The following is a 20,821-nucleotide window of genomic DNA, read 5'->3' on the forward strand; positions in this document are numbered from 1 at the left end:
CTTCCGAGATCTGATGGGACCCATTATCTGACATGGTCTATTTATGTCATTTCAGAACTTGATATTTGCCTTTCATGACTCATGAGAATGAATGTCTGGGGTAAGATTATGTCTGTGCACTAGTTCCTAGCTCGTACCAAGCATGTATCCAACCAGCTGGAAACTTCATGGAGTGGGACTTTCTCATGTCCTATGCCCAATGCAGCCCACTAAGCTCCACCTAAAATTTTGTTTCTGGTTATCAGCAGACTCTCAGGAATGGCACAGGGGCAAAGTGAGGGTCTGCAGTGGAAGGGGAATAGTGGAAACCACAGTCCCCTTTTTTGCAAAAGAAAATGCCGTTCCACTAGAGGAACTGCACAGTTGGATAGATGCCAACACAACTGGTAGCCTATGACATCTGAGTCATGAGATGACCCCTGTAGATTTTTATATACAATATTTGCAGTGACATCACCCAACTTTTAAGATCATAATCTCATACAAGCACAGCACTCAAGGAGGTGAACCATAAACTAACCCTACAGAACATATTCATTTGTGGGGTCAGCAAACCCACCCATCATCCCTCAGCAAACCAGGGAGGAACCGTCAAGTCAGTAGAGAGAGGGGCTGTTGCAGCTATGAAAACTGCCTGTAAGAACAGTTAACGCTGGACTGGGGGTTGAAGGAGCACTGATCAAGGAGACACAGCTCTTCATTTCTTTGTCCTGGCCAAGGTTAGCTCACATTAAACAGCCTGTAAGTTGAGTGCTGTTTATAACAAAATGAGAAGGTGACACAGAAGAACCCCTGCTTTGAGATGTGAAGTTCCCAGGGATTTGGAATGTTTGGCAACTCTTCATCTCTGGAAATGTGGTACCTCCTCTACCTATTCTCTTCTCCCTGCCATGCGAGTTTTCACTGTGTTGGATATGTCCTTGCCATTTCTCCCTTAAAGTAAACTATTTTTAGAGGCCAGCTTATCACAAAGCTTTGAAACTTCCATTAAAAAAAATAATAGGCACCTGAGTTTCTCTGGGAATGGCGACATCTTCCCTTGGTGCAGGGCAGGCACAGGTAGAGATGAGATCAGTTTTGGAGACATGGAGATATTTTTGCATTTCCCTTTTCATGACCTCTCTGGACTCAACCACACCCAGACCAGCCAAGCACAGAAACAAAGGCTGATCGTACAAAGGAGAGATTGTTCTGATCTACAGAAATAATTTGCCTAAGGAGGAAAGACTGGCTCTGCTAACGCATTTCACTAACCACGGGGAGTTATGATGTACAGGGACAGGAAGGCAACACAAGCCATCACCGGCAGATAGTGCAATGCTGCATCCTCGTTTTATCAAGAACAGACATTGGTGCTGATATCAACCCTGCAGGCCCATACGATGCCAATACCCAACTGCAGTGCAGACTGAGTGGCTGGCACCATACAGACACTACTGGCCCAGCATACTTGAGGAAAACTATCCATGCACACATGGCCATAAGAGAAGAACCAGCCCATTTCCAGCCTACTTGTACACAATCCAACACCCAAGAGCAGTAACCTTATTGTGGCATTTTTTTTCTTAGCAAAGATTTGATCAAAATAAATCCTCCCCATCCCACACTTCCCTCTATATAACACAAGAACCTCATTCTTTTTTTTGGGGGGGGGGATTCTTCATCATACAGCTGTTCTAGCAGATAATGGCCCTCAAAACCATCTCTGCACTGTTTCTGGAGGACTGTGGTTTCCTCTTCCTTTAGACCAAGGTGGCTTCTTTGATGCTTCCCCGAATTCCCTGTCCCCTCTCACCGTGACGCCCTCTGCGTGGGAAAGGGGATCCGTCCCTCAAACTGGTGACCATGGGGGAAAACCTGCCACACTCGACACCACATACACACACCATGTGCCATGGAAACAGCACAAACGGCTTCATTACACTCCAGCAATGCTCCTCTCTCATGGAGTGTGGCTGAAGGGTTTTCCAGGGATAAGAAACCACCCCACCCCACCAAGGCTCCCGCTCCATCCCCTGGCTCTGCAGCACGGCTTCTGTGTTCGCAAGCACCCCTGCTAAGGAGAGACAGGAGATGCGCGTGACTACTCTGAGTGTCTGAGAGTGGAGCCCCTCAGGATCTCTGCTGTGTCTGGCTTTCTCAGAGGCAGCCAGTCCTCGCGTTGCCAAAGGGACCGGCAGGTTCAGGGAGGAGCCGCTCCTCCATCAGCACAGCAGCCATTGCAGCCCCCTTTCACTCACTCGGCGGCCCCACCCTCTCCTCCGCCCGGCTGCCCTCAGTGGGGTGCAACTTGCACTTGGAAGGGGAGTGGCGGACAGTGGAGCGTGAGGGCCGAGCAAAACAGGAGGTCAGCGACTGGGAGCTGCAGTCACAAGCAATGTCCTGCAAAGAGAAGGAGAAAGTAGATGAGTGAAAAAGAATGGCCAATAAAAGGAGTGACACTCACTGAGATCTGGTGTTGTGTGGGGACGAGAGAGATCCTTGTTCGAAACCCACCTCTATCGCAAGGCACCATTAGGACAAGCTTTCAAGCCTCACCCTCCCCTAGGCAACATGATAACCATGGAGGCCTACCTCACAAGGATGTTACGTTGATAATGTCACTTTAAACCATGGAAATGCATGGAATAAATGCCAAAAAAAATTAATAACACAACTACTTGCACGGTTGCTGTTTGTCTCTTGCCTTGAAAATCCTACCAGGTTGTCATAAGTAAACTGTAACTTGTCAGCACTCCCCACCCACCACCACCCTTGTTTGTACAGGTGCATTAAGGTGTGGTCTAATATCCAGTCTGCTTTATTTTTATCTATTTCATTTATACCCCATTTATACTATGCTGCAGGAGAAGCTAAACCAGCCGCAAGGTTGGGCTGGCTTGTTTTTTCTTTAACCAATATTTTCCAGTTCGAGTCTACTGGACCCAAGAACATTCAGGATTTCCAAACAATCTCGGATCCAAATACAACACTGGTATTGGAATCTGGGATTTTTCGGAAATACCGAAATTTTTTCAGGTCTAACAGACCCGAACCAAAAAATACTGTTGACATTTTTTGCATGCCCCTACTACTAGCCATGGTGACAGAGGGGGACCTCCACATTCAGAGGCACTAAGCCTCTGAATCCCAGAGCCAGGAGGCAACATCAGGGGAAGGCCTCGGCCTCTATGCCCTGTTGTTGGCTGTCCAGAGGAAACAGTTGGCCACTGTGTGAGACAGGATGCCGGAATAGATGGACCCCTGGTCTGATCCAACAGGGCTCTCCCTATGTTCTTAGCTCTGTGTCCCCCCTCAAGTTTTCAGAAGATGGAAGACATCCTGTGCTACATTTTAGCCAACAGAAGAACTTTCAAGGCAGGTCAGACCAGGGCAGTTTCTCTGCTGTTACGTTATTTCTTGGGACAGAAAAATTTTACCTCATTGGCAATAGTAGCAGAGATGATGTCCGGCTCCCTTAAGGCTTTGTCCTTGCCTCCTTGGCACGGGGTGGGTAGCTTTGGTTCCTCATTGCAGCTCTGCTTCAAAGGTTTTTTGTCAAGGGTCTTGGAGGTGCTTTCAGACTGGTGGGGCACAGCTACAGATGGATGGTCGGCCTTCTTGCTGCTGCTTTCTACTCCTACGGGGTCCTTCTTCTCAGGAGCTAAAGTGGGGCTCTGAGTTCTGCCACATACATTCCGGAAAAACTCCTGCACTATCCCATACTTGGGTGCTTCTGGCTTGGCTTTGCTTTCCTGGCACCCTGGCTTCCAGATGGATTCGGTACTCCCAGAATGCTCCACAACATTGAACAAGCTAGACAGGCCATCGTTAATATTGCTGAGGACTGGACTGTCTCTGGTGGTCGTGGATCGAGCCCAAGCGGACCCATTTTGCTTACTCTGATGGAGGTTCCACAGGCTCCGATCCTTAGAATTGTCCAGCTTAGAGGACGATCTTCTCTGGAGTTTCGGGGAGCCATACTTTGGTGAGCAACAGGGCCGTTCGATCCTGGAGTGGACTTTGTCCAGAGATGAGGAAATCTGCTTGCTGCGCACAGACATGAGGGAGGAGCTCCGTGGGGACCAGCTTTTGCTGCTGTGGATGCTGCCTCTGGGCATGTCTGTCTGGAGGCCAACGCTGGCAGTCTGGATGGTCTGAGTACTGACGCTGGTCAATCCCACCGTCTGGCTGGAAGCGCTCTTCACCTTTCTCTCAAGGGAGCTGGAGCGGATAGCTTGCCGGACACAGTTGGTGATCTCCTTCATATCATCACTCATGTTGCCAGAGATCTCCAGGTCATGCAGGGAGGGTGGGAACCTTGGGACGGAAGCCACAGCTTTCTCGCTAACGGTACTTCCATCAAGCAGCTCGCGGTGCTGCTTGGAGAAGTTGCACAGCCACCTGCTGTACATGTTTTCTGAGTTGTCTGACTCCTCCTTGGGCTTGGCCATGGTGAACAAGAAGCCAGGCTCAACCATAATCTTCCCCTCCCTGTTCTGCACTAGAGGCGCTTCCAACCTCCGTGCCACTGGAGGGCTGTAGTATATGCGGATCCCAGTCTTGTCTGGGGCTGTGTGGCTCCTCTGCATTTGCTTCTGGGACTGATCTTGCACAGACAAGCTGCTTGTCTTGGTGCAGCCGCACAATGAGATGGAGAGGTCCTCTGTGGCCCGGTTCTCAGATTTGGGTTGCTCATTATGAGCACAGTTATTGGGGGTGACCCCTAATGTGTCCCTTAATGTATCAGGCAACATCTGAGTAGCTGGAGAGCCCTTTTTGGTGTCGGCGTTATCTGTGATCACTGGGCTGGTCTTGCCAGGAAGGTAAGGTGAACAGTCAAGCAAGCTTTCAAATTCAGACATTGAGGAAACCGACTTTGTCCTGGTCGGAACAAGAAGGGAATAGGTACAGCATACATTAGTGACAATTTTGAAAAGTGGATCATTTCTAGCTCCTGACTCAAAAGCAGTTTTCCATGGCCTAAGCAGAAGCAGTTTTCCATGGCTAAACTATATACCTACTTGCCCACCTCCATGTCTCCCACGAATAAGGGCCAATTTTGCCATTATTTTTTTGACTCTGTCTTAAACGCACGGGGAAGGTGGCAGAAGATAGTGGAAGAGATGCCTTCCTTAATGGCCAGGCTAATCATAGGATGGAGCTGGAAGGCATGGAACTGGAAGATCCGCTACTACACTTGCATTTAAATATTCAGATATTACAAATATTATTGTAAATCAGAAATTATTATCTTCTGCTATTTGTTTTATTCCATAATGGCCAAATATATGAGTAGGAAAAGTAATGTTTGGAACTGTGCAAAAGAACACTTGCCATTGCTCTGTGACTGAGGACTGTGGACTGGATCCAGTCACCTCTTCTGCTCCACCTCACCCAATTTCCCTCTTCACTGCAGCCCTCATTCCAACAAGTAGGTCCCATGATCCCTGGCACAGACTTTTTAGTAGCCAAAAGGGGGCTCTCCTATCTCCTTTGTCCATGGAAAAGCTGCGAGACTCCAGCAGACTGTGGATAAGGCTGTGCATGCTCACAATGCACCCCCCCCCCCATACTTACTCTAATCACATATAGTGTGAATTTGTTTTGGGAACCAGGGGATAGTAATTATCCTGAATTAGCTAACATGGTGTGCAAGAGACTAATCTTCTGCATATGGTATAACATTTCCCACTCTCCATCCTGGATTCCATCAACTCTGATAGCAACACATCACCTCTAGCTCTCTTGCTGTGGAACTGCTTTGAAACTCCCGATGAGAGGAGCCTCGCCTAGACCGTGTCCTGAAACCTCTGCAATGAGCAGCTTCCAAGACACAACAGATATGAGATAGACTTTTGCTAGGGCTCAGCTGGGATAACTCCCTACTCTTTAAAGTCTCCCAAATAAACAACTCCAGAGAACACAGTGGAAATCAATGGGGAAATTAAACAAAGACAATAAAGATTATTGAGATAACATGCTTTGCTTTTTCACTGAGGGATCGGATTAAAAGCACTGGTCTCCCCAGCATCATTTGTCTAAGAGACACTAGGAAGACACTAGGGGGAGACAGGAGCAGAGTCTCACAGTGGCCATTTACACTCACAGAAGACAGAGCCCACGTAATTTCGCTCACATGGGAAAGACCCGTCATTTTGTGTTATCCAGCCAGCTGCAGAGCTAAGCTGAGCCTGACACAGTGTCCAATAAGGCCAACTGCAACTTCTAGTGCACTCAAAGGAAACCAGGGTTGCTGCTTCCTATGGATGGATGTGCTTCTCTTCCTAATCATCAGGTGGGGGTGTGGGGAGAGGAACATGCTACCTATTTTCTAGACAGTGAAGAAATGAGAGAAATGAGCCGACCCCTGGTGCTTTGCAAGAAGCACTGCATGCCTCTCACCTTTTTAGATTACTTTCTTTGATGTCTGTTTCAGAAATGGTTTCTTTGTCAGTGATCTTCTCATTGAGAGTCTGAAAGAGCGTTGAGAGAGTTTTATCATCACCTGTGCTTTGTTCCATTTCTGTACACTTAAGAGGTCTCAGTTGAGACCTGGCAGTTGTTACGGGTATTTTGGTAACTTCCAGAATGGACTACTGTAATTTGCTGTACATAGGGTTGTATTGGGAAAGTTCTTGGAAACTGTGACTGGGCCATAATGCAGATACCCACTTTCTGAAAGGGATAACTTTGGTTCAGTTTTCACTAGTTTCCAATTCGTTTCAGGGTCCAATTCAAAACACCAGGTTTGTTCTCTAAAAGCAGCCTACTTAGAGAGACCTTGCTCTGCGTTGCATCACTATCAGAGACTCAATATCACTGTATTTCCATTGTTGTGATGGCACCAAGACTTTGTAACTCCCTTTCCTGGGCAGTGTGTTTGGCTCACCCTCTTTGATTTTCAGAAGGTAGGTAATAACTATTCATTTTTGGTAGGCTTTTAATTTGAATACATGGTGGTCATGGTAAAGACACCTTACTGATGTTTAACTTGGAGTTTCTGCTGACATCAGAATGTGGTAATTATTGCTCTACTGGCTAACTTTTTTGATTTCTTTACATGCCTTCCTGACAGTCTTAAACACTTATATAACACACAGAAATTCAATGGATACAGTTTTTTTCTGGATTTTTGTCTATAACACAGCTATTACAGCCAGCCCCTGTCATGAAAACACATCTGTTTATTCAGCATTCTGTGTCCCAGAAAGGCTTTTTCAGATGCCCCTGGGTGCTCCCAAGCACAGCCTGAAGGGTGACGGCAACCTCTGGGATTTGTCTCCAGCAGAACTATACAGCTACTTCACAGGCCCAGCTGCAAAAGCCAAGTTTATCCTCTCCTGAATCTTGCAGCAGAGAATAAAGCCATTCCTCTTACCTCTTTCCAGCTACTGCCATGCTTTTCCATCTCTGAATTTTTCAAAGCCCATCGGTCGGCTCCCTTCTGCAGCTGGAAGAGGATGCACACAAAGCAATTTGCAAGCTTGGCCTGTACATAAAAAGCCTACTGTCCTTGGCATGTCATTACTTTGGATGGTAATTTTATTTGTTTCAGTTTCCATTGGGCACATCGCAAATCCTAACTGCGTGCAGGGACTTCCCACTAGCATGACAATATCAGGAGAGTACCAAGTGTCCCCTGCAAGACCCCACATATCATTGGCTTGCTTACTATTCTAAAAGGAAATCAATCTCTTAATATAAAAACTGGAGCTTAGAGGCAAATTTCTAGCCTGGTATCCAAGCTGACACAGGGTTCAGGCTGAGGTTGCATCTGTGAAGCATCAACTGCTGGTAAAAATAAAAGTTCAGTAGGTCACTAGGAGGGAGGCAGATCTATTTGACTGTGGCCACTGACAACACTGAGAAAACTCATTGGAAATGTTTTTGCTACAAAGGAGTGTCCTTCAAGGAGGGTCCCACCATACCACTATGATGTTCGCAGCAGAGACTCTTTAATCAGGGAATAATGAACTATCATTATTATAGACAAGATCACTGTATAGCAAGGATCCACAGCTCATTATGATTTCCCCTGGAAAGACTCAGCCATGGTATTCAAGGTCTGACTAACCACCATATTTGACACCAAAAAGAAATTTCCGCCAGGCCATATGAGCCAGTGACCTGTCTAAAGCTGGGGGTCACTTTCCTCTATTGTACGCATGCATGTCTTGTTTCATAGGATTCATCTGGAGCGATTTACTATGCAAGTGAGGTCTACTGTAGTTTACCTTGTTTGCCTTGGAGAAGCAGTGAGGTCTAAGTATGTGCATACCTTACTCATACCCTCACATGTATGCACACACTAACATTCATGTCAGACATGGTGACACATATTAGGAACTCAGCTTCCCCTATATATGTACATTCATAGTAAGAAACAGACATCAGTTCTGGAACAAAGATGTGCACATATATAGGATATATTCACACTTGCCCAAGTACAGAGAGCTGCACTTAAAGGAACAGTGATTATTTAGGCACACCTGTTTAATCCCTACCTGGTTCAGCTTGTTCTGCAGCTCCCGCACTTGCTGCTCTGCCGCCTGCTGCTCAACCTTGAAGTGGCCCAAGAGCTCCAGCTTCTCCTGGTCCCAGTTCTTCTCGTTGATTTGCAGCTGTTTGGTCAGGTCCATGACAGCACTGTAGGATTCAGCCAAGAGGTGCTGGTGTTCTTCCCGCTCCCTCTTCAGAGCTGCTTTCCAGTCAGAGAGCGCTCGCTCCGTCAGGCCCTTCCCACCCTTGGATTCCAGCTGCAAGGACCAAAACAGCAAGTATGTCAGGGAACCCAATCAAATCAAAGGCTCTGGGCAGAACATCTGAATCTGGTGACAGGAAACTGCTCAGCACTTTTTCACCTGTCATCTACTCTGCTAGAGGATGGGCAGGTTCCCTTTCCCTTCTGACAGGAATACTGGGAGTAGAATGGGAACAGAGATTCTTACAGAATTCACTATGACTGAACTTCTCCTCTCAATATGATCTGTTCACTCACTGGCACATCTGTGAACCACCTAATAAATTATTATTTAAAACACATTTATTAACCTATTCATGTACCTATCTGTCTAGATACTTATGCCACGCTTTTCTCTCCAATGGGGATCCAGCATAGCTCACAACATTATTATTCCCTCCTCCATTTTGTCCTCACAACAACCCAGTGAGGTGAAGTTAGGCTGAGAGTTTGTGACTTCTCATCCAGTGAGCCTCCATGGCAGAGTGGGAATTAAAACTTAGGTCTCCCACATCCTAAACTAGCACACTAACCAGTGCACAACATTGGCTCTCTTGCACTGAGTTTGCTATTTCTCAATGCGATGCCAGAATGCACAGAAGTCTATGCAGCCAGAGGAGAAACAGCTGACCTCAGAGGCCAGCATTTCATGCCTCTTATCTCCCTCATCCCAAACAAGCCTGCATACATACACAAGGAACAGTGTATATCTGCAGTGTTCACTCAGCCAAACACATATGAAATGTCATACTGAATAGCAAAGTAAAATACATATTCAGATATGTACTTTCGGGTGCAATGCAAGAGAGAGAGAGAGAGAGAGAGAATTCTCAAGAGAAGAGTGGAAGGCCAGAGGAATGGAATGTCTATGTGCATGACAAAACAGAGCCTGGGGGATTTGCTCTTCCCACACAGGCGTTGTCAAGCTAAAACAACAGTCCACAACGGAAGCAGAAAATATGTCTGCAACTTTCAGCACAGCACAATGTAGCAGCATCTTTCCTAACTCATGCATTTTTAAACACAGCAGCAATCAACACTTGACACAAGCGCACGTTAGGGTTTCAAGAGATGCCCTTTTAATGGTTAATGGTAAATATTTGCACAGGTGAAAAGTGGAAGGAAGGTATAAGAAAAATGAAATTATACAGGTTATCACTGCATCAGCTGTATTAGCAGAATAATTTGTGGCACTCTGGGACTGAATACAAAATTCTGAGACTGAATTCTACTTTTGGAACTGAAACGGTCTTGGTTGCCTCTACTGACAATCTCTGCCTTGAGAATGGCAGGGGGAATGCAACCCTGTTGATCCTTTTGGACCTTTTGATAGCTTGTGATACTATTGATCATTGTTTCCTTTTCATTAGACTGGCAGAGTTTGAAGTTCGAGGTACCACACTCCCATGGTTCAATTCATACTCCAGTCATCTCCAAAAGGTGTTACTCAGGAACTGCTGCTTAACTGCATGGCATTTACACTACAGGGTTTCTATTCCATCTCTCGCTTTATTTCACGTCTAGATAAAACCACTGGGAGAGGTTGTCTGGGGATCTGAAGGGACCATCTATGTGGATGACTCCCAGTTCTACTTCTCCTTAACATCTGAGTCAGGTGGGTCTGCCAAAGTTCTGAACAAGCACTTAGAGAACATAATGAAATGGATGAAAGCCAGTAAAGTTCAGCCTAGACAAGCCTGAGGTGCACTTGGTCAATAATTCTTTACTGGGAAATAAGTAGGCAGCCTGTTTTGGATGGAACTGCATTCCCCATGAAAGCAAGCTCAGAGCTTTGAACGGCTCCGTGAACAACCTACAGCTGAAAGCTCTGGTTGCCTTAGTGGAATGTGGTGCCTTTTAGCAGCTTCAGCCACTCCTAGGGAAGTGAGGTAATCCATGCCCACTAAATCCATGTTAGATTACTGTAATGCTCTATACATGGGGTTGCCTTTTAAGACAGTTTGGGTGCTTCAATTAGTACAAAATATCATTGCCAGGGTTGTCGTCAAGGTTTGGATAAAGAGAACATATTAGCTCTGCATTGGAACATCAACCCCAGCTTCTTGACTGTTTCTGAGCACAATTCAAAAGTCTGGTTCTTGCTTTTAAAAACCTACATGGCTTAAGGCCAGGGTACCTTAAGGGCTATCTCCTCCCACACTGTCTCGCCATTCAGCTGAGATCTTCATCCCAAACGCTGCTCTATGTACCACCCTCCATGAAGGTAAGACAGTGGATGGCTAGAGACAAGGCTTTTTCGGTGGTGGTGCCCCATATATGGAATACTCTCCCCCCAGAACTCCAGAGTAAAATATATATCTATATATAGTGTAACAGTCTTTAAGATGTTTTTTTGGCTACAATTTATATATCACTGTATTTCCATTGTTGTTACTCATCATTTATAATCCTGACAATAACCTGACTGTTACATTCCGGACCAACCGAATTTTCCAAACAGTTTTCAAAGACGGACTCATGCCCAGCATATTCTTTTGTAAGCCACCCTGAGCCGGCTTCAGCTGGGAGGGCGGGGTATATATCTCATAATAAATAAATAAAAAAATTTATTACAGTAATCTATCCTGGATGTGATCAGAGCATAGATCACTGCGGCCAGATCATGCTTTCTGAAGAAGGGCCATAGGTGGAGGAGATCTGAACCTCCAAAAGTAGGCCAGGATCCAGGAGCACCCCCAAACTACAAACCTGCTCCTTCGTTTTGTTGTCCGACAGTTTGCTTATCAGGTTTTGTGGGGGTTGGATATATTTTAGTTTTTGATACTGTTCAGTGTGTTATTGTTTTGACACTGTGCTGAGTTAATAAAATGGCATTTTGCTGGCATTGGTTATGTGCTTGTACAGAACTGCAATGCACAAGAAGGAAGGGTTAGTGAGGGCAGGTGACTCCCAAAGCGGATTCTAGTTCACAAATGCAAACTACCTCAGCTTTGGATATGATGGGTTCAACAGTGCAATGAATTCAATTTCAGGCAGGCAGAGGCCCAAATCAATCATCTTCAGCAGTCAAGCTCTGTAATCACTTCACAAAGAGGACGATTAAGGTATGGTCATCTAGAAGTTGGGATGTGGAGTGGTATAGCATAGCCTGATCTCATCAGATCTCAGAAGCTAATCAGGGTCCGTAATATTTGGGTGGGAGACCACCAAGGAAGACTTTGCAGAGGAAGGCAATGGCAAACCACCTCTGCTTAATCATTGCCTTGAAAACCCTATGGGGCCGCCCTAAGCCAGCTGTGACTTGATGGCACTTTATACACACACACACACCCCTACACACCTAGAGATCAGAACAGCTCCAACAATTCCGCTGTGCATATTATGGACTGAAGGTCAAACTGCAGCATCTGTCAAAATGCTTAGGGGATTCCAGTAACGTGCTGATGCCAAGGAAGTCGGCTGCATAATCTCTTGTCTAGGAAGATATATGGGACAGGGAATATCCTTGCAGTTAACATTCTGAATAATCTTCTTTACTCTAAGGATGCATACAAATGTACATAATTTTTAGCAATGCCTACTGTGGGCATGCATAATATTGTATCCTCCAGATAAGCTCAGTACAAACCTGTACTTCTTGTTCACAGCAAAAGATGGATTTGTACAGAGCTTTTGTACACACACACACACACACAAAGAGGCCTCCTTAAAGTATGCCTGGGCATAATGCGGATCAGCTGACCCTTGGGCCAGTCCTCAGAGCAGTTGGGCCCTTCTCAGAGCAGGTTTTTTTCATGTTAAGAGAATTATTTTAAAGAGTCTCCAACAAATATGAATAGATAAACATTGGGAGGAGCCAGAGACTGTATGTGTGCCAATTCAGCAGCAAGGAGATTAGACTGCTCCTTGCAGCAGAAAAACTCACACCAATTCCTGTATGAAGATACATCAGTATGCCTCATAAGAATGGGATCAGACAAGCATGACAGAGATAATGGCAGGCAAATTTTAAGTGAAAAAGAATACAAAACCTCTTTACTTTGGTACATTTGCACAACCATATGGAGGAGGGATAAATAACAAGGAAAATCAGTCTGTGGAGAGGAATAACAGGGTGCATTTTTGGACACAAGTTAACCGCATGGCCCAATTAGAAAAAAAGCTGAAGCGCTAAACTCCTACAGCACTCCAGAGAATGGTAAGCTAATTTTAGAAGCCCCATTTCCCATGCTCGCTGGCACCTGACAGTTCAGATAGCTGAAGAGAAAATGATTATTCTAATCACATAATAATTGGGCATGTTTACTGCATTTATGCATAACAGCCGTTCAGCGCAGATGCCATTCTGGGTGATGACGGGCATCTAGGGGTGGGGTGGGGATCCACGAAACATCTAATAATGGCATCTCTAGAGTACAGTATCAGCAAGTGGGTTATTATTCAAAACTTCTCTATTGTAACCCTAATGAGTCTTCTCAGAGACACTGAAATGAAGGTGCAATCAAACTAAAGTGGCATCAATTTACAAGGATTTCCTCATGAGCTAATAACATGATACAATAACTAATCCGAGAGATTACGATGGCTGGTTTCTAATGCCTTCTGCTTCTCAGCCCCCACCAAGTACATTCAGTTGCAGGCTGGGGGTGGCAGGGAACTCGTATTGTTGCAGTAGAACAAGAAACTGATCGATAGATCAGAGCACCTTGCAAGTTTAGCACTGTCATAATCTCTACGGACTCATCCAAACAACTTCTAGAATTCCTAGGGAACAATGGGGTTCTTATTTCCCCTGAGACAGCATCACACTTAGCATGCCATAAAGTTATACTGCAGGGGGAATCACAAATGCTAACACAATGCTCCCAGTTCTCTAAATTAGGGCCATTTGCACATGTCGTAACTATTCAAATAAATGAAGTATCTGATTTCTCACTGCATGTTACTAATGGCTTGGGTGCACTGAATTTGTAGCTGGCAACTGAAGCTTAATGCCAGTCTATAGCCCATTAGGGACCCCAGCCATCTGTGCAGAGTCCAGGACGATAATTGAGGGGGCTGGCCAGTTCAGCTCAGAAGTTCTGTACTTATAAAAAAAACTAGGGAGCAAAGCCCATTGTGGATGAAGACAATGGGCCCTAGAAAGGTAGGGTGGGTGGGTGGTAGATAGATAGGTAGATGGATAGATAGAGGGGTTTGGAGAAAGAGAGGAAGGAAGGAAGGAAGGAAGGAAGGAAGGAAGGAAGGAAGGAAGGAAGGAAGGAAGGAAGGGGGGGGAGAGACATAGACAGACAGTCAGTAAGCCAGACAGACAGGGAGAGGGCGGGAGAAGTCAAAGCGATGGGGATGAAGGGAGAAAGTGAGAGAGGGAAAGAATGAAGGGAGATAGGGAAAAAGAAAGAGTGAGGAGTGGGGGTAGTGGGGAAAAAGGGGCAGCGGGGGTTGGCTCAGCGCTGCCGCCACCGCTCCTTGCCTGCTGCCCCCAAAAGCTGGATGAAGGTGTGGGGGGGAGCGGCAAAAACGGGCTGTTTGGGGTTGGCTCACCGTCGCCAGCTGTGGCCTGCCACCCCCGAAAGATGGCGAAGGTGGGGGGAGAGGCAAAAACAGGGCGGTGGGGGTTGGGTCAGCGCAGCTGCCGCTGCCCGTCGCCTGCTGTCCCCGGAAGCCTGTAGGGCTCCGAGGGGTCTTTGAAGCCGGGGGTGGGTGGGTGGGCGGGCAGGGGAGGGGAGGGGGGAAAACAGGCGTGCGATAAAGGGGGGAGAATCTGAGCTCGGCGAGCAGTGATGAGCTGCCGCCGCCATTCCATCCAGCCCTGGCTAGTTGGGCGGGGGGGGGAGGGTTCTGAGGTGGGACTTAGGGGACACGGCCAATGGAAGCTGGGGAAGCTTCTGACGGACAGTTCAAGCATCAAAACACTGTTGGTGCACATTTTCTCTCCGCTGCGTGACTCTGCGTCTTACTCAATTATATATAAGGGAGAGATGCCTGCTCACTCACTGCCCTCAAAATTAATCAGACTGCCCAATTTATTGACATGTGTGCTGACTCCAAGCAGCAGGTTGTCTCTGAGCTGCTGAAGATGGTGTGAAAGCAGTGCCTTCGGAGAAAATAGGCCAGACACATTAGGCTTCTCCCATGTAAAAAATCCACTAAGTTCCTATGTCTGCCTTCTCTTCAAAGGACGTTCGTATGGCACCCTGACCTGGATAGCCCAGGCAAGCCCAATCTTGTCAGATCTTGGAAACTAAGCAGGGCTGACCTTGGCAAGTATTGGGAAGGGAGACCTCCAAAGAATACCAGGGACGGGAGACAGAGGCAGGCTGTCAAGTCACTTTTCTGAACTTCCTCCATGCCCCAGTAAGAGTCACCAGAGGTTGCAATGACTTCCAGGCACAGGCACACACACACACACACAAATACCAAAAAAGGGGGTTGTTATGGGTCTCTACTTATTACATATGTTTGGCTGGTACAATAGAAAGATGTTTCACAGGTTATTAATATACTCTGATATGTGTGAGTATCTGCTCACACAAGCCATCTACTCATCTGTGCAGTGTAACATCAAGAAGTTTCCTAACAGAAGCAATTAGTGGAGCATGCTGGGGACAAGGAAACCCCCTATGCATGGAAGTGGATACTTCTATATAATCTGTGGGTTTCTCCAATGTTTGTGTGTATCAGAGCAAACATATGAACTGATGCACAATCAGCTTCTAGTTGAAAAACATTATCTCAGGATTGCTAAGCTTCTGCAAATGTCAATGCCTAGAGCACAGGGTCTGTGACAATGGAAAACAGTTATACACATTTACGACTCATGAAAAAAATGATTTTTGGTTAGGGGTATTTATTGGTTCTAGTTTGGCAAAACCACCAGAATCACCTGAAAGCATTTTGCTCATCTCACTGTTCACCTCAGAGCATCTCCAAAACTTTTTTTAAGCAGAGAAACAAGACATAAATATTTTAAATAAATATAAACACGAGTCTCTCATTGACAATACACAACTAAAATGCCTACTACCTTCCGTTGGAAGGTATGCACCATGACACACACACCCCACATAGACACACACACACACAAACGCTATCTTGTCTGACTCAAAGCAGAGTCAACATTTTCCTCACTGCTGCAAGCCACAGGATGGACAGTAGGGTTTCCAGCAGTGCAGCTAGAACAGAATGAAAAATATTGATTCACACAACTCTGAACGAGGACCAAGTGTCTATTAATTGCCTTCTAACAAACACATTTCCCCAGAGGCCCTAGGTGTGGCACACATAATGCTGAATATCTTCCACTCATCTCAGCCAAAGGTTGGGGAGAGAAATCAATAACATTCATGAATAGAACTTGCTTCAATAGCAGCCATTAAGATTCTGATGATGTCAGGCTGAAATAGCAACAACTTAACTGCACCCAAATGCCTTTTGTGGTGCCAAACACATAGCTGGCTATAAGATGTGTATTTATGGGCAACAGCAACCGATGCTGAGAGGCAGGGCGGGGCCAAGTCTGTGCTTTTCTTCTGGGGAAAGCCCATGGAATAGACCCCAACTGACATTACACTAACAACAGGGCAGCCTTTGCACCTTAATAGGACAGATCATCAATACGGAGTTGAAGAGGTGTTAGGAAACCTTACTGAGCAAAGTGAGAACCAAACAGACGGGGTGGTTTTAGGGGTGCTTGAAAACCCCACACACCCACAGACAAGATTTCACACAGATACCAGTTAGACGATGACTGCTTGGGCTCGCTGCCTCTGGAGTCAGTGTCAAGGCAGCCACTTTCAATAGGTAAAACACGTACTTCTGCAAGCCTCTGCAGAGGGACTGATGCCGTCCTTCTTTTGCACTAGCAACCAAGTCAAGTTTTCAGCACTTTTGAATGAGAAGAGAGGGGCAGATGCTGTCACACTCCCACAGCATGTTCTCCAGCTGATTTTTCTAGGTCTTGTAATTAACAAACAAACAAAAAAATCAACCGCCATTCACTATGGAATCTCTCTTAAGACAGTCATGCAACTTCACTGTGTGGTAGTGCTGCAGCAAGGGAGGGGTGTGGTGCAATCCTAAACAGAGTTACACCCTCCCAATTCCACTGAAGTCAATGGGCTCAAAAGGGTGATACTGTCTGCAAGTTACATTATGCTCAGTGTTCCCTCTTGGCTGAGTTAGTGAGCCTCCGGCTCACATATTTTTGTCTTAGCTCAAGGAAGGATGGCTCCAGAGCAGACTAATCATGCAGTAGCCAAATCGCTCGCTCACACCTTTAATGCCAACAGCCCACGAAGGAGAATTTTTGCTCACAAGATGAGACAGCTTAGAGGGAGCATTGGTTACACTCTTCTTAACTTCTACTGCCTATACACACAGATTTGTCCATCTCCTTTTATGCTTCTCTTCTCAGTCTCGGACCTCACCTGGCTACTTAACTTCAGAGTTTTGAAAGACGTCTCTCACTTATTGCTCTGTATCGCCACGCAAACAAAAACACAGCATTTCCCCCTTTCTTCTTTTCAGGTCCATAACAATGTATAAAAGTGAAATGAGGCACTCAGGACTGGAGCCAGGACCAGCAGTGTGGGATGCTGCAAAAGCAGCAAGCAGTCCAATATATGTACGTCCACAACCAGCAACACTCAACCATTCTGTTTGTTTGTTATCCATTTCCTTTAATGTTCAGAGGAAAGCTGAAGCACAACTGGGCTGGGTGTGAAAGGAGCAGGAGTTCACTGGAGTTACCAAGGCCCTGAGAAAACTGGTACAGCATCCAAAGGAACAGCTTTGTTCCACGGTAATTGATACTGGGACTGGCCTGTCACAGGTTGTTCAGAAATTTTCAAGATAATTTTGGAAACCTTTTCCATTCAATCATAGCCGCAGGGCACAAGGTAAAACCAAACAAGTACTTCAGCCAAAATGAGATTAAGAGAGAACAGGGACTAAGGCCACACGTAGTTTTAATAGCAGACTTTAGGAAATTACCAAGATCAATTTCCAAAGGCGAGGTGTTTTTTTAAAAAAAACCCAGGGTTTCTTACTGTGCTAGAAAGGTGCTGGAATAATGCAACGTGCAAGAAAGGCCACACTGTTATTATGATGAAATAGTCCATGACGACAGTGTTATGCAGATTTGAGTGCAAAAATGAAAGCAGCTTTTTACAAAAGATGGGAGGCGGACATGATATGAATTTGCTTCTTCAAGAGTTATTTTCATGCCAGGGGAAATAAAGGAGGTGACTCAGCAACTCACAAAGGGTGAGGATGTTACTCTTCATTTTAGCCACAAACCAGCCAGCTCATTTCCCTTCTCTTACACACTAACCTAACACATGTGCTCTTTAGGAAAATGGTGCACAAGCAGCCTGAAGGATTAGCGCTGTGTATTCACCTACATGCATGCAAACACACGAGTCAAAAGCATGACTGAGCCTTCTGTGAGGTCAGGTTGCCAGACATCCGGAAATCACTGCCAGTGTACATCAGGGAGAAAGCTTCTTGGACACAAACTTTGGATGGGTAGTTGAGATACTATCAAAATATGCACACATCTCTTGATGTTTTCCTACGGCCAATGGAGCCTAAGGGTCAAACTCAGGCACCCACAAAGCATAAGAAAACAGAAATAGCACGGAAGGTACAGAAAAGAATGTGATACATTATTGCCTCTATACCCCACCCTTCACTCAGAGCAATCTCCTTTCCCTTCCCCTCCCTGTGAGGTAGGTGGGGCTGAGAGGGCTCTTTGAGAACTGCTCTTGAGAGAACAGCTCTGAGAGAACTTGTGACTGAACCAAGGTCATACCAGCAGCTGCATGTGGAGGAGTGGGGAATCAAACCCAGTTTTCCCAGATTAGAGTCTACGCTGTTAACCACTATACCAAACTGACTCTTGTCAGTTGGTTGGGGGCATGGTATGTTAAAACATGTATGTTTTAAACAAATATACGTTTCTGCACCCAGAGCTTGAATTTATAAAGGCATAATGCTGAAGGCAACATTTACAGCCACTTCTTTGTATATATCTGGGGGGTTTGTTGCAAGCATCCACAGAGCCAGAGCGTTTTTAAAACACATGGAGAGGAAGCTTGTGAGCTGCTTGCAGCCTGCTCTGAAGGAAGCCCTTTGTTGGGCAGAACCACTGCCGTGTAGCTATTTCCACAGAAGGCTGCTGCAGAACTACAGTGAGAAGACTTCAATTTTATTGAAATTTTTCAAAGCCACACTCCAAGGCTGAGTGCCAGATTACATTAGTTCTAACAGTATACTGACTGGCAAGAGGCTTTCTTGCAGGGTATGTCATATGCAGTGGAGCGTGTGAGAGAAATAAACACAAAAGAGGGATGAGCATGGGGTCCATATCTGCACAATCTCTCGCGTGTACTACTTGAATGCAAAGGCCAGACCAGACACTGTAAAAACTGCAGACGCTCTGTCTTTTACTCTCTCTTCCTCATAACGTCTAACAAAAACAACAAATGGTGATTCATCATTTGTGCTTCTGTGATTCTCCCAACTCCCACCTCACAGGAAAGATTATGTAGGCAGGGGTGGGGAAAGGCAGAGTGTGATGAAGGCACACCACACACTGTTTGTATTAGACAAGAAGAGTAAGGAAACACAATGCCAGTTTCATGTCACTTACAGCATCTAGTTAGGAAGATCTGTAGCACGCTGGTTATTTTTTCTCTTAGAATTCTTGAAGTTCAAGGTCACCTATCCTTTTCTAGCAGGGCTCCTGAGCCTTTGCAGCCTGCAATACCAGGCAGAAGTTCAGCTTTTCCCATCACTGCCATCTCCATGCATGAAAAAGATCCAGTTGCTGAACATCTACCCATCATGCAGCCATCACAATTACACAAGGACTATCATAAAAAAGAAGAAGCTTTTACTCCTATACTAATTATACTGAGACCATAGTTTGTTACATGGTGGCAGTTTATGCTCTTATCCAAACCCATTTTTTCAGAGCCCCTTATGCACTGATGACATGAAGCTCTGTCCTTGAACTTTCCCTTTCCATTCAATCCCACATCTCCAACTGCCTGTCTGAGGCAGCAATGAGGATTCCAAGCAGATAAGTCAAACTAAATCATTTTCCAAATGTCCCATCTTTCCTCTTATCCCTTCTCTCTTCATATTGTTTTTGTACCCACTGACCCCATCAACATCCACCTTGCTGATCAGATACAAAATCTTGGTTTTATCTTGTAATTCACCCCCCTCTCATTCGCTCCCCATATTCAGTCGTGTTGTGTTACTTCTGCTAGTACAACACTGCAAAACTTACAGCTCTTCTTCCCTGTTCTCTCCTGTTCCCTCAAACTAACTTTCACTTTCTCCCTTGCTGCCTCTTATGCCTGGAAGGCCAACCATGAGTTACAGAATGCCACTTCACACTCTTCCTACAATGCACTCTTCCCAGTTTATGACGCTACAAATATCCTAGAGTTCTGTGGATTTGATGCTCCACTACCAAAAGGCATCACCTTTGATTCCAGAGGACCCCTTGCCCCCCGCCCCATCATGGAACATAATTGAAGGTCTCAGCGGGAAGCACAACTCCTTGCTTGGTGTAGGGTTGCCAGGCATAGCAACCCTACATAGCAAGCAACTAGCAAGAGGCAGGCAGGAACATGGGGAGGAGCTGTCAGCAACAGCACGATGTCACTTCCAAGGGGAATCCAGAAGCAATGTCCCTTTAGGAATCACCAGGAAGTCTATAGTAAAAACCACAGAGTTTCTAGTGATTCCTAGAGAGGACAGACATCACTTCCAGGTTTTTCTTGGAAGTGAGTTCATGCTGTTGCCAACAGCAGGTTTTGCTGTTGTTTTTTAACGCACCATTTTTCTCCCACTGACTGCAAAAGTAGCAGTGGGAAAAGGAAGCCAGGGGCAGGAGGAACTGGTACCCCTAGCTTGGAAGTAGGCTCACACAGGGAGTTTGAGAGAGTAAAATGTGATTCTTGAAAGTCTGACCTGTGTGGACTTCCGGTGAATGGCTGCATGCTGAGCAGTCACACCTCCCGGACCTCCCGGGGGTGAAACTGCGCAGGCAGAAAGAGGAGGGGGGGCCATGTATCGCACTCCCCCCCCCGGGGACTGGCAAAAGCCTCCTGGCCAAGGGCC

At 45.9% G+C, this 20,821-nt stretch overlaps 1 protein-coding gene across 1 annotated transcript in view; it reads right to left on the bottom strand.

Annotated features, from left to right (window-relative positions):
- Positions 1 to 2,232: 2,232 nt before the first annotated feature.
- SOGA1 (suppressor of glucose, autophagy associated 1) overlaps positions 2,233 to 20,821 on the bottom strand; it is a 65,485-nt gene continuing 46,896 nt past the window's right edge. Inside the window, exons 10-14 of the mRNA XM_015425240.1 lie at positions 8,487 to 8,738; positions 7,361 to 7,432; positions 6,385 to 6,455; positions 3,420 to 4,863; positions 2,233 to 2,382 (exon numbers count right to left, since the gene is read on the bottom strand). Of these exons, the coding sequence (XP_015280726.1) occupies positions 2,233 to 2,382; positions 3,420 to 4,863; positions 6,385 to 6,455; positions 7,361 to 7,432; positions 8,487 to 8,738 (1,989 nt within the window). The remainder of the gene's footprint in view (positions 2,383 to 3,419; positions 4,864 to 6,384; positions 6,456 to 7,360; positions 7,433 to 8,486; positions 8,739 to 20,821) is intronic.

Source organism: Gekko japonicus, unplaced genomic scaffold (assembly GCF_001447785.1).
Source record: "Gekko japonicus isolate JY-2015 unplaced genomic scaffold, Gekko_japonicus_V1.1 scaffold2, whole genome shotgun sequence".
NCBI classification, from domain to species: domain Eukaryota; kingdom Metazoa; phylum Chordata; class Lepidosauria; order Squamata; family Gekkonidae; genus Gekko; species Gekko japonicus.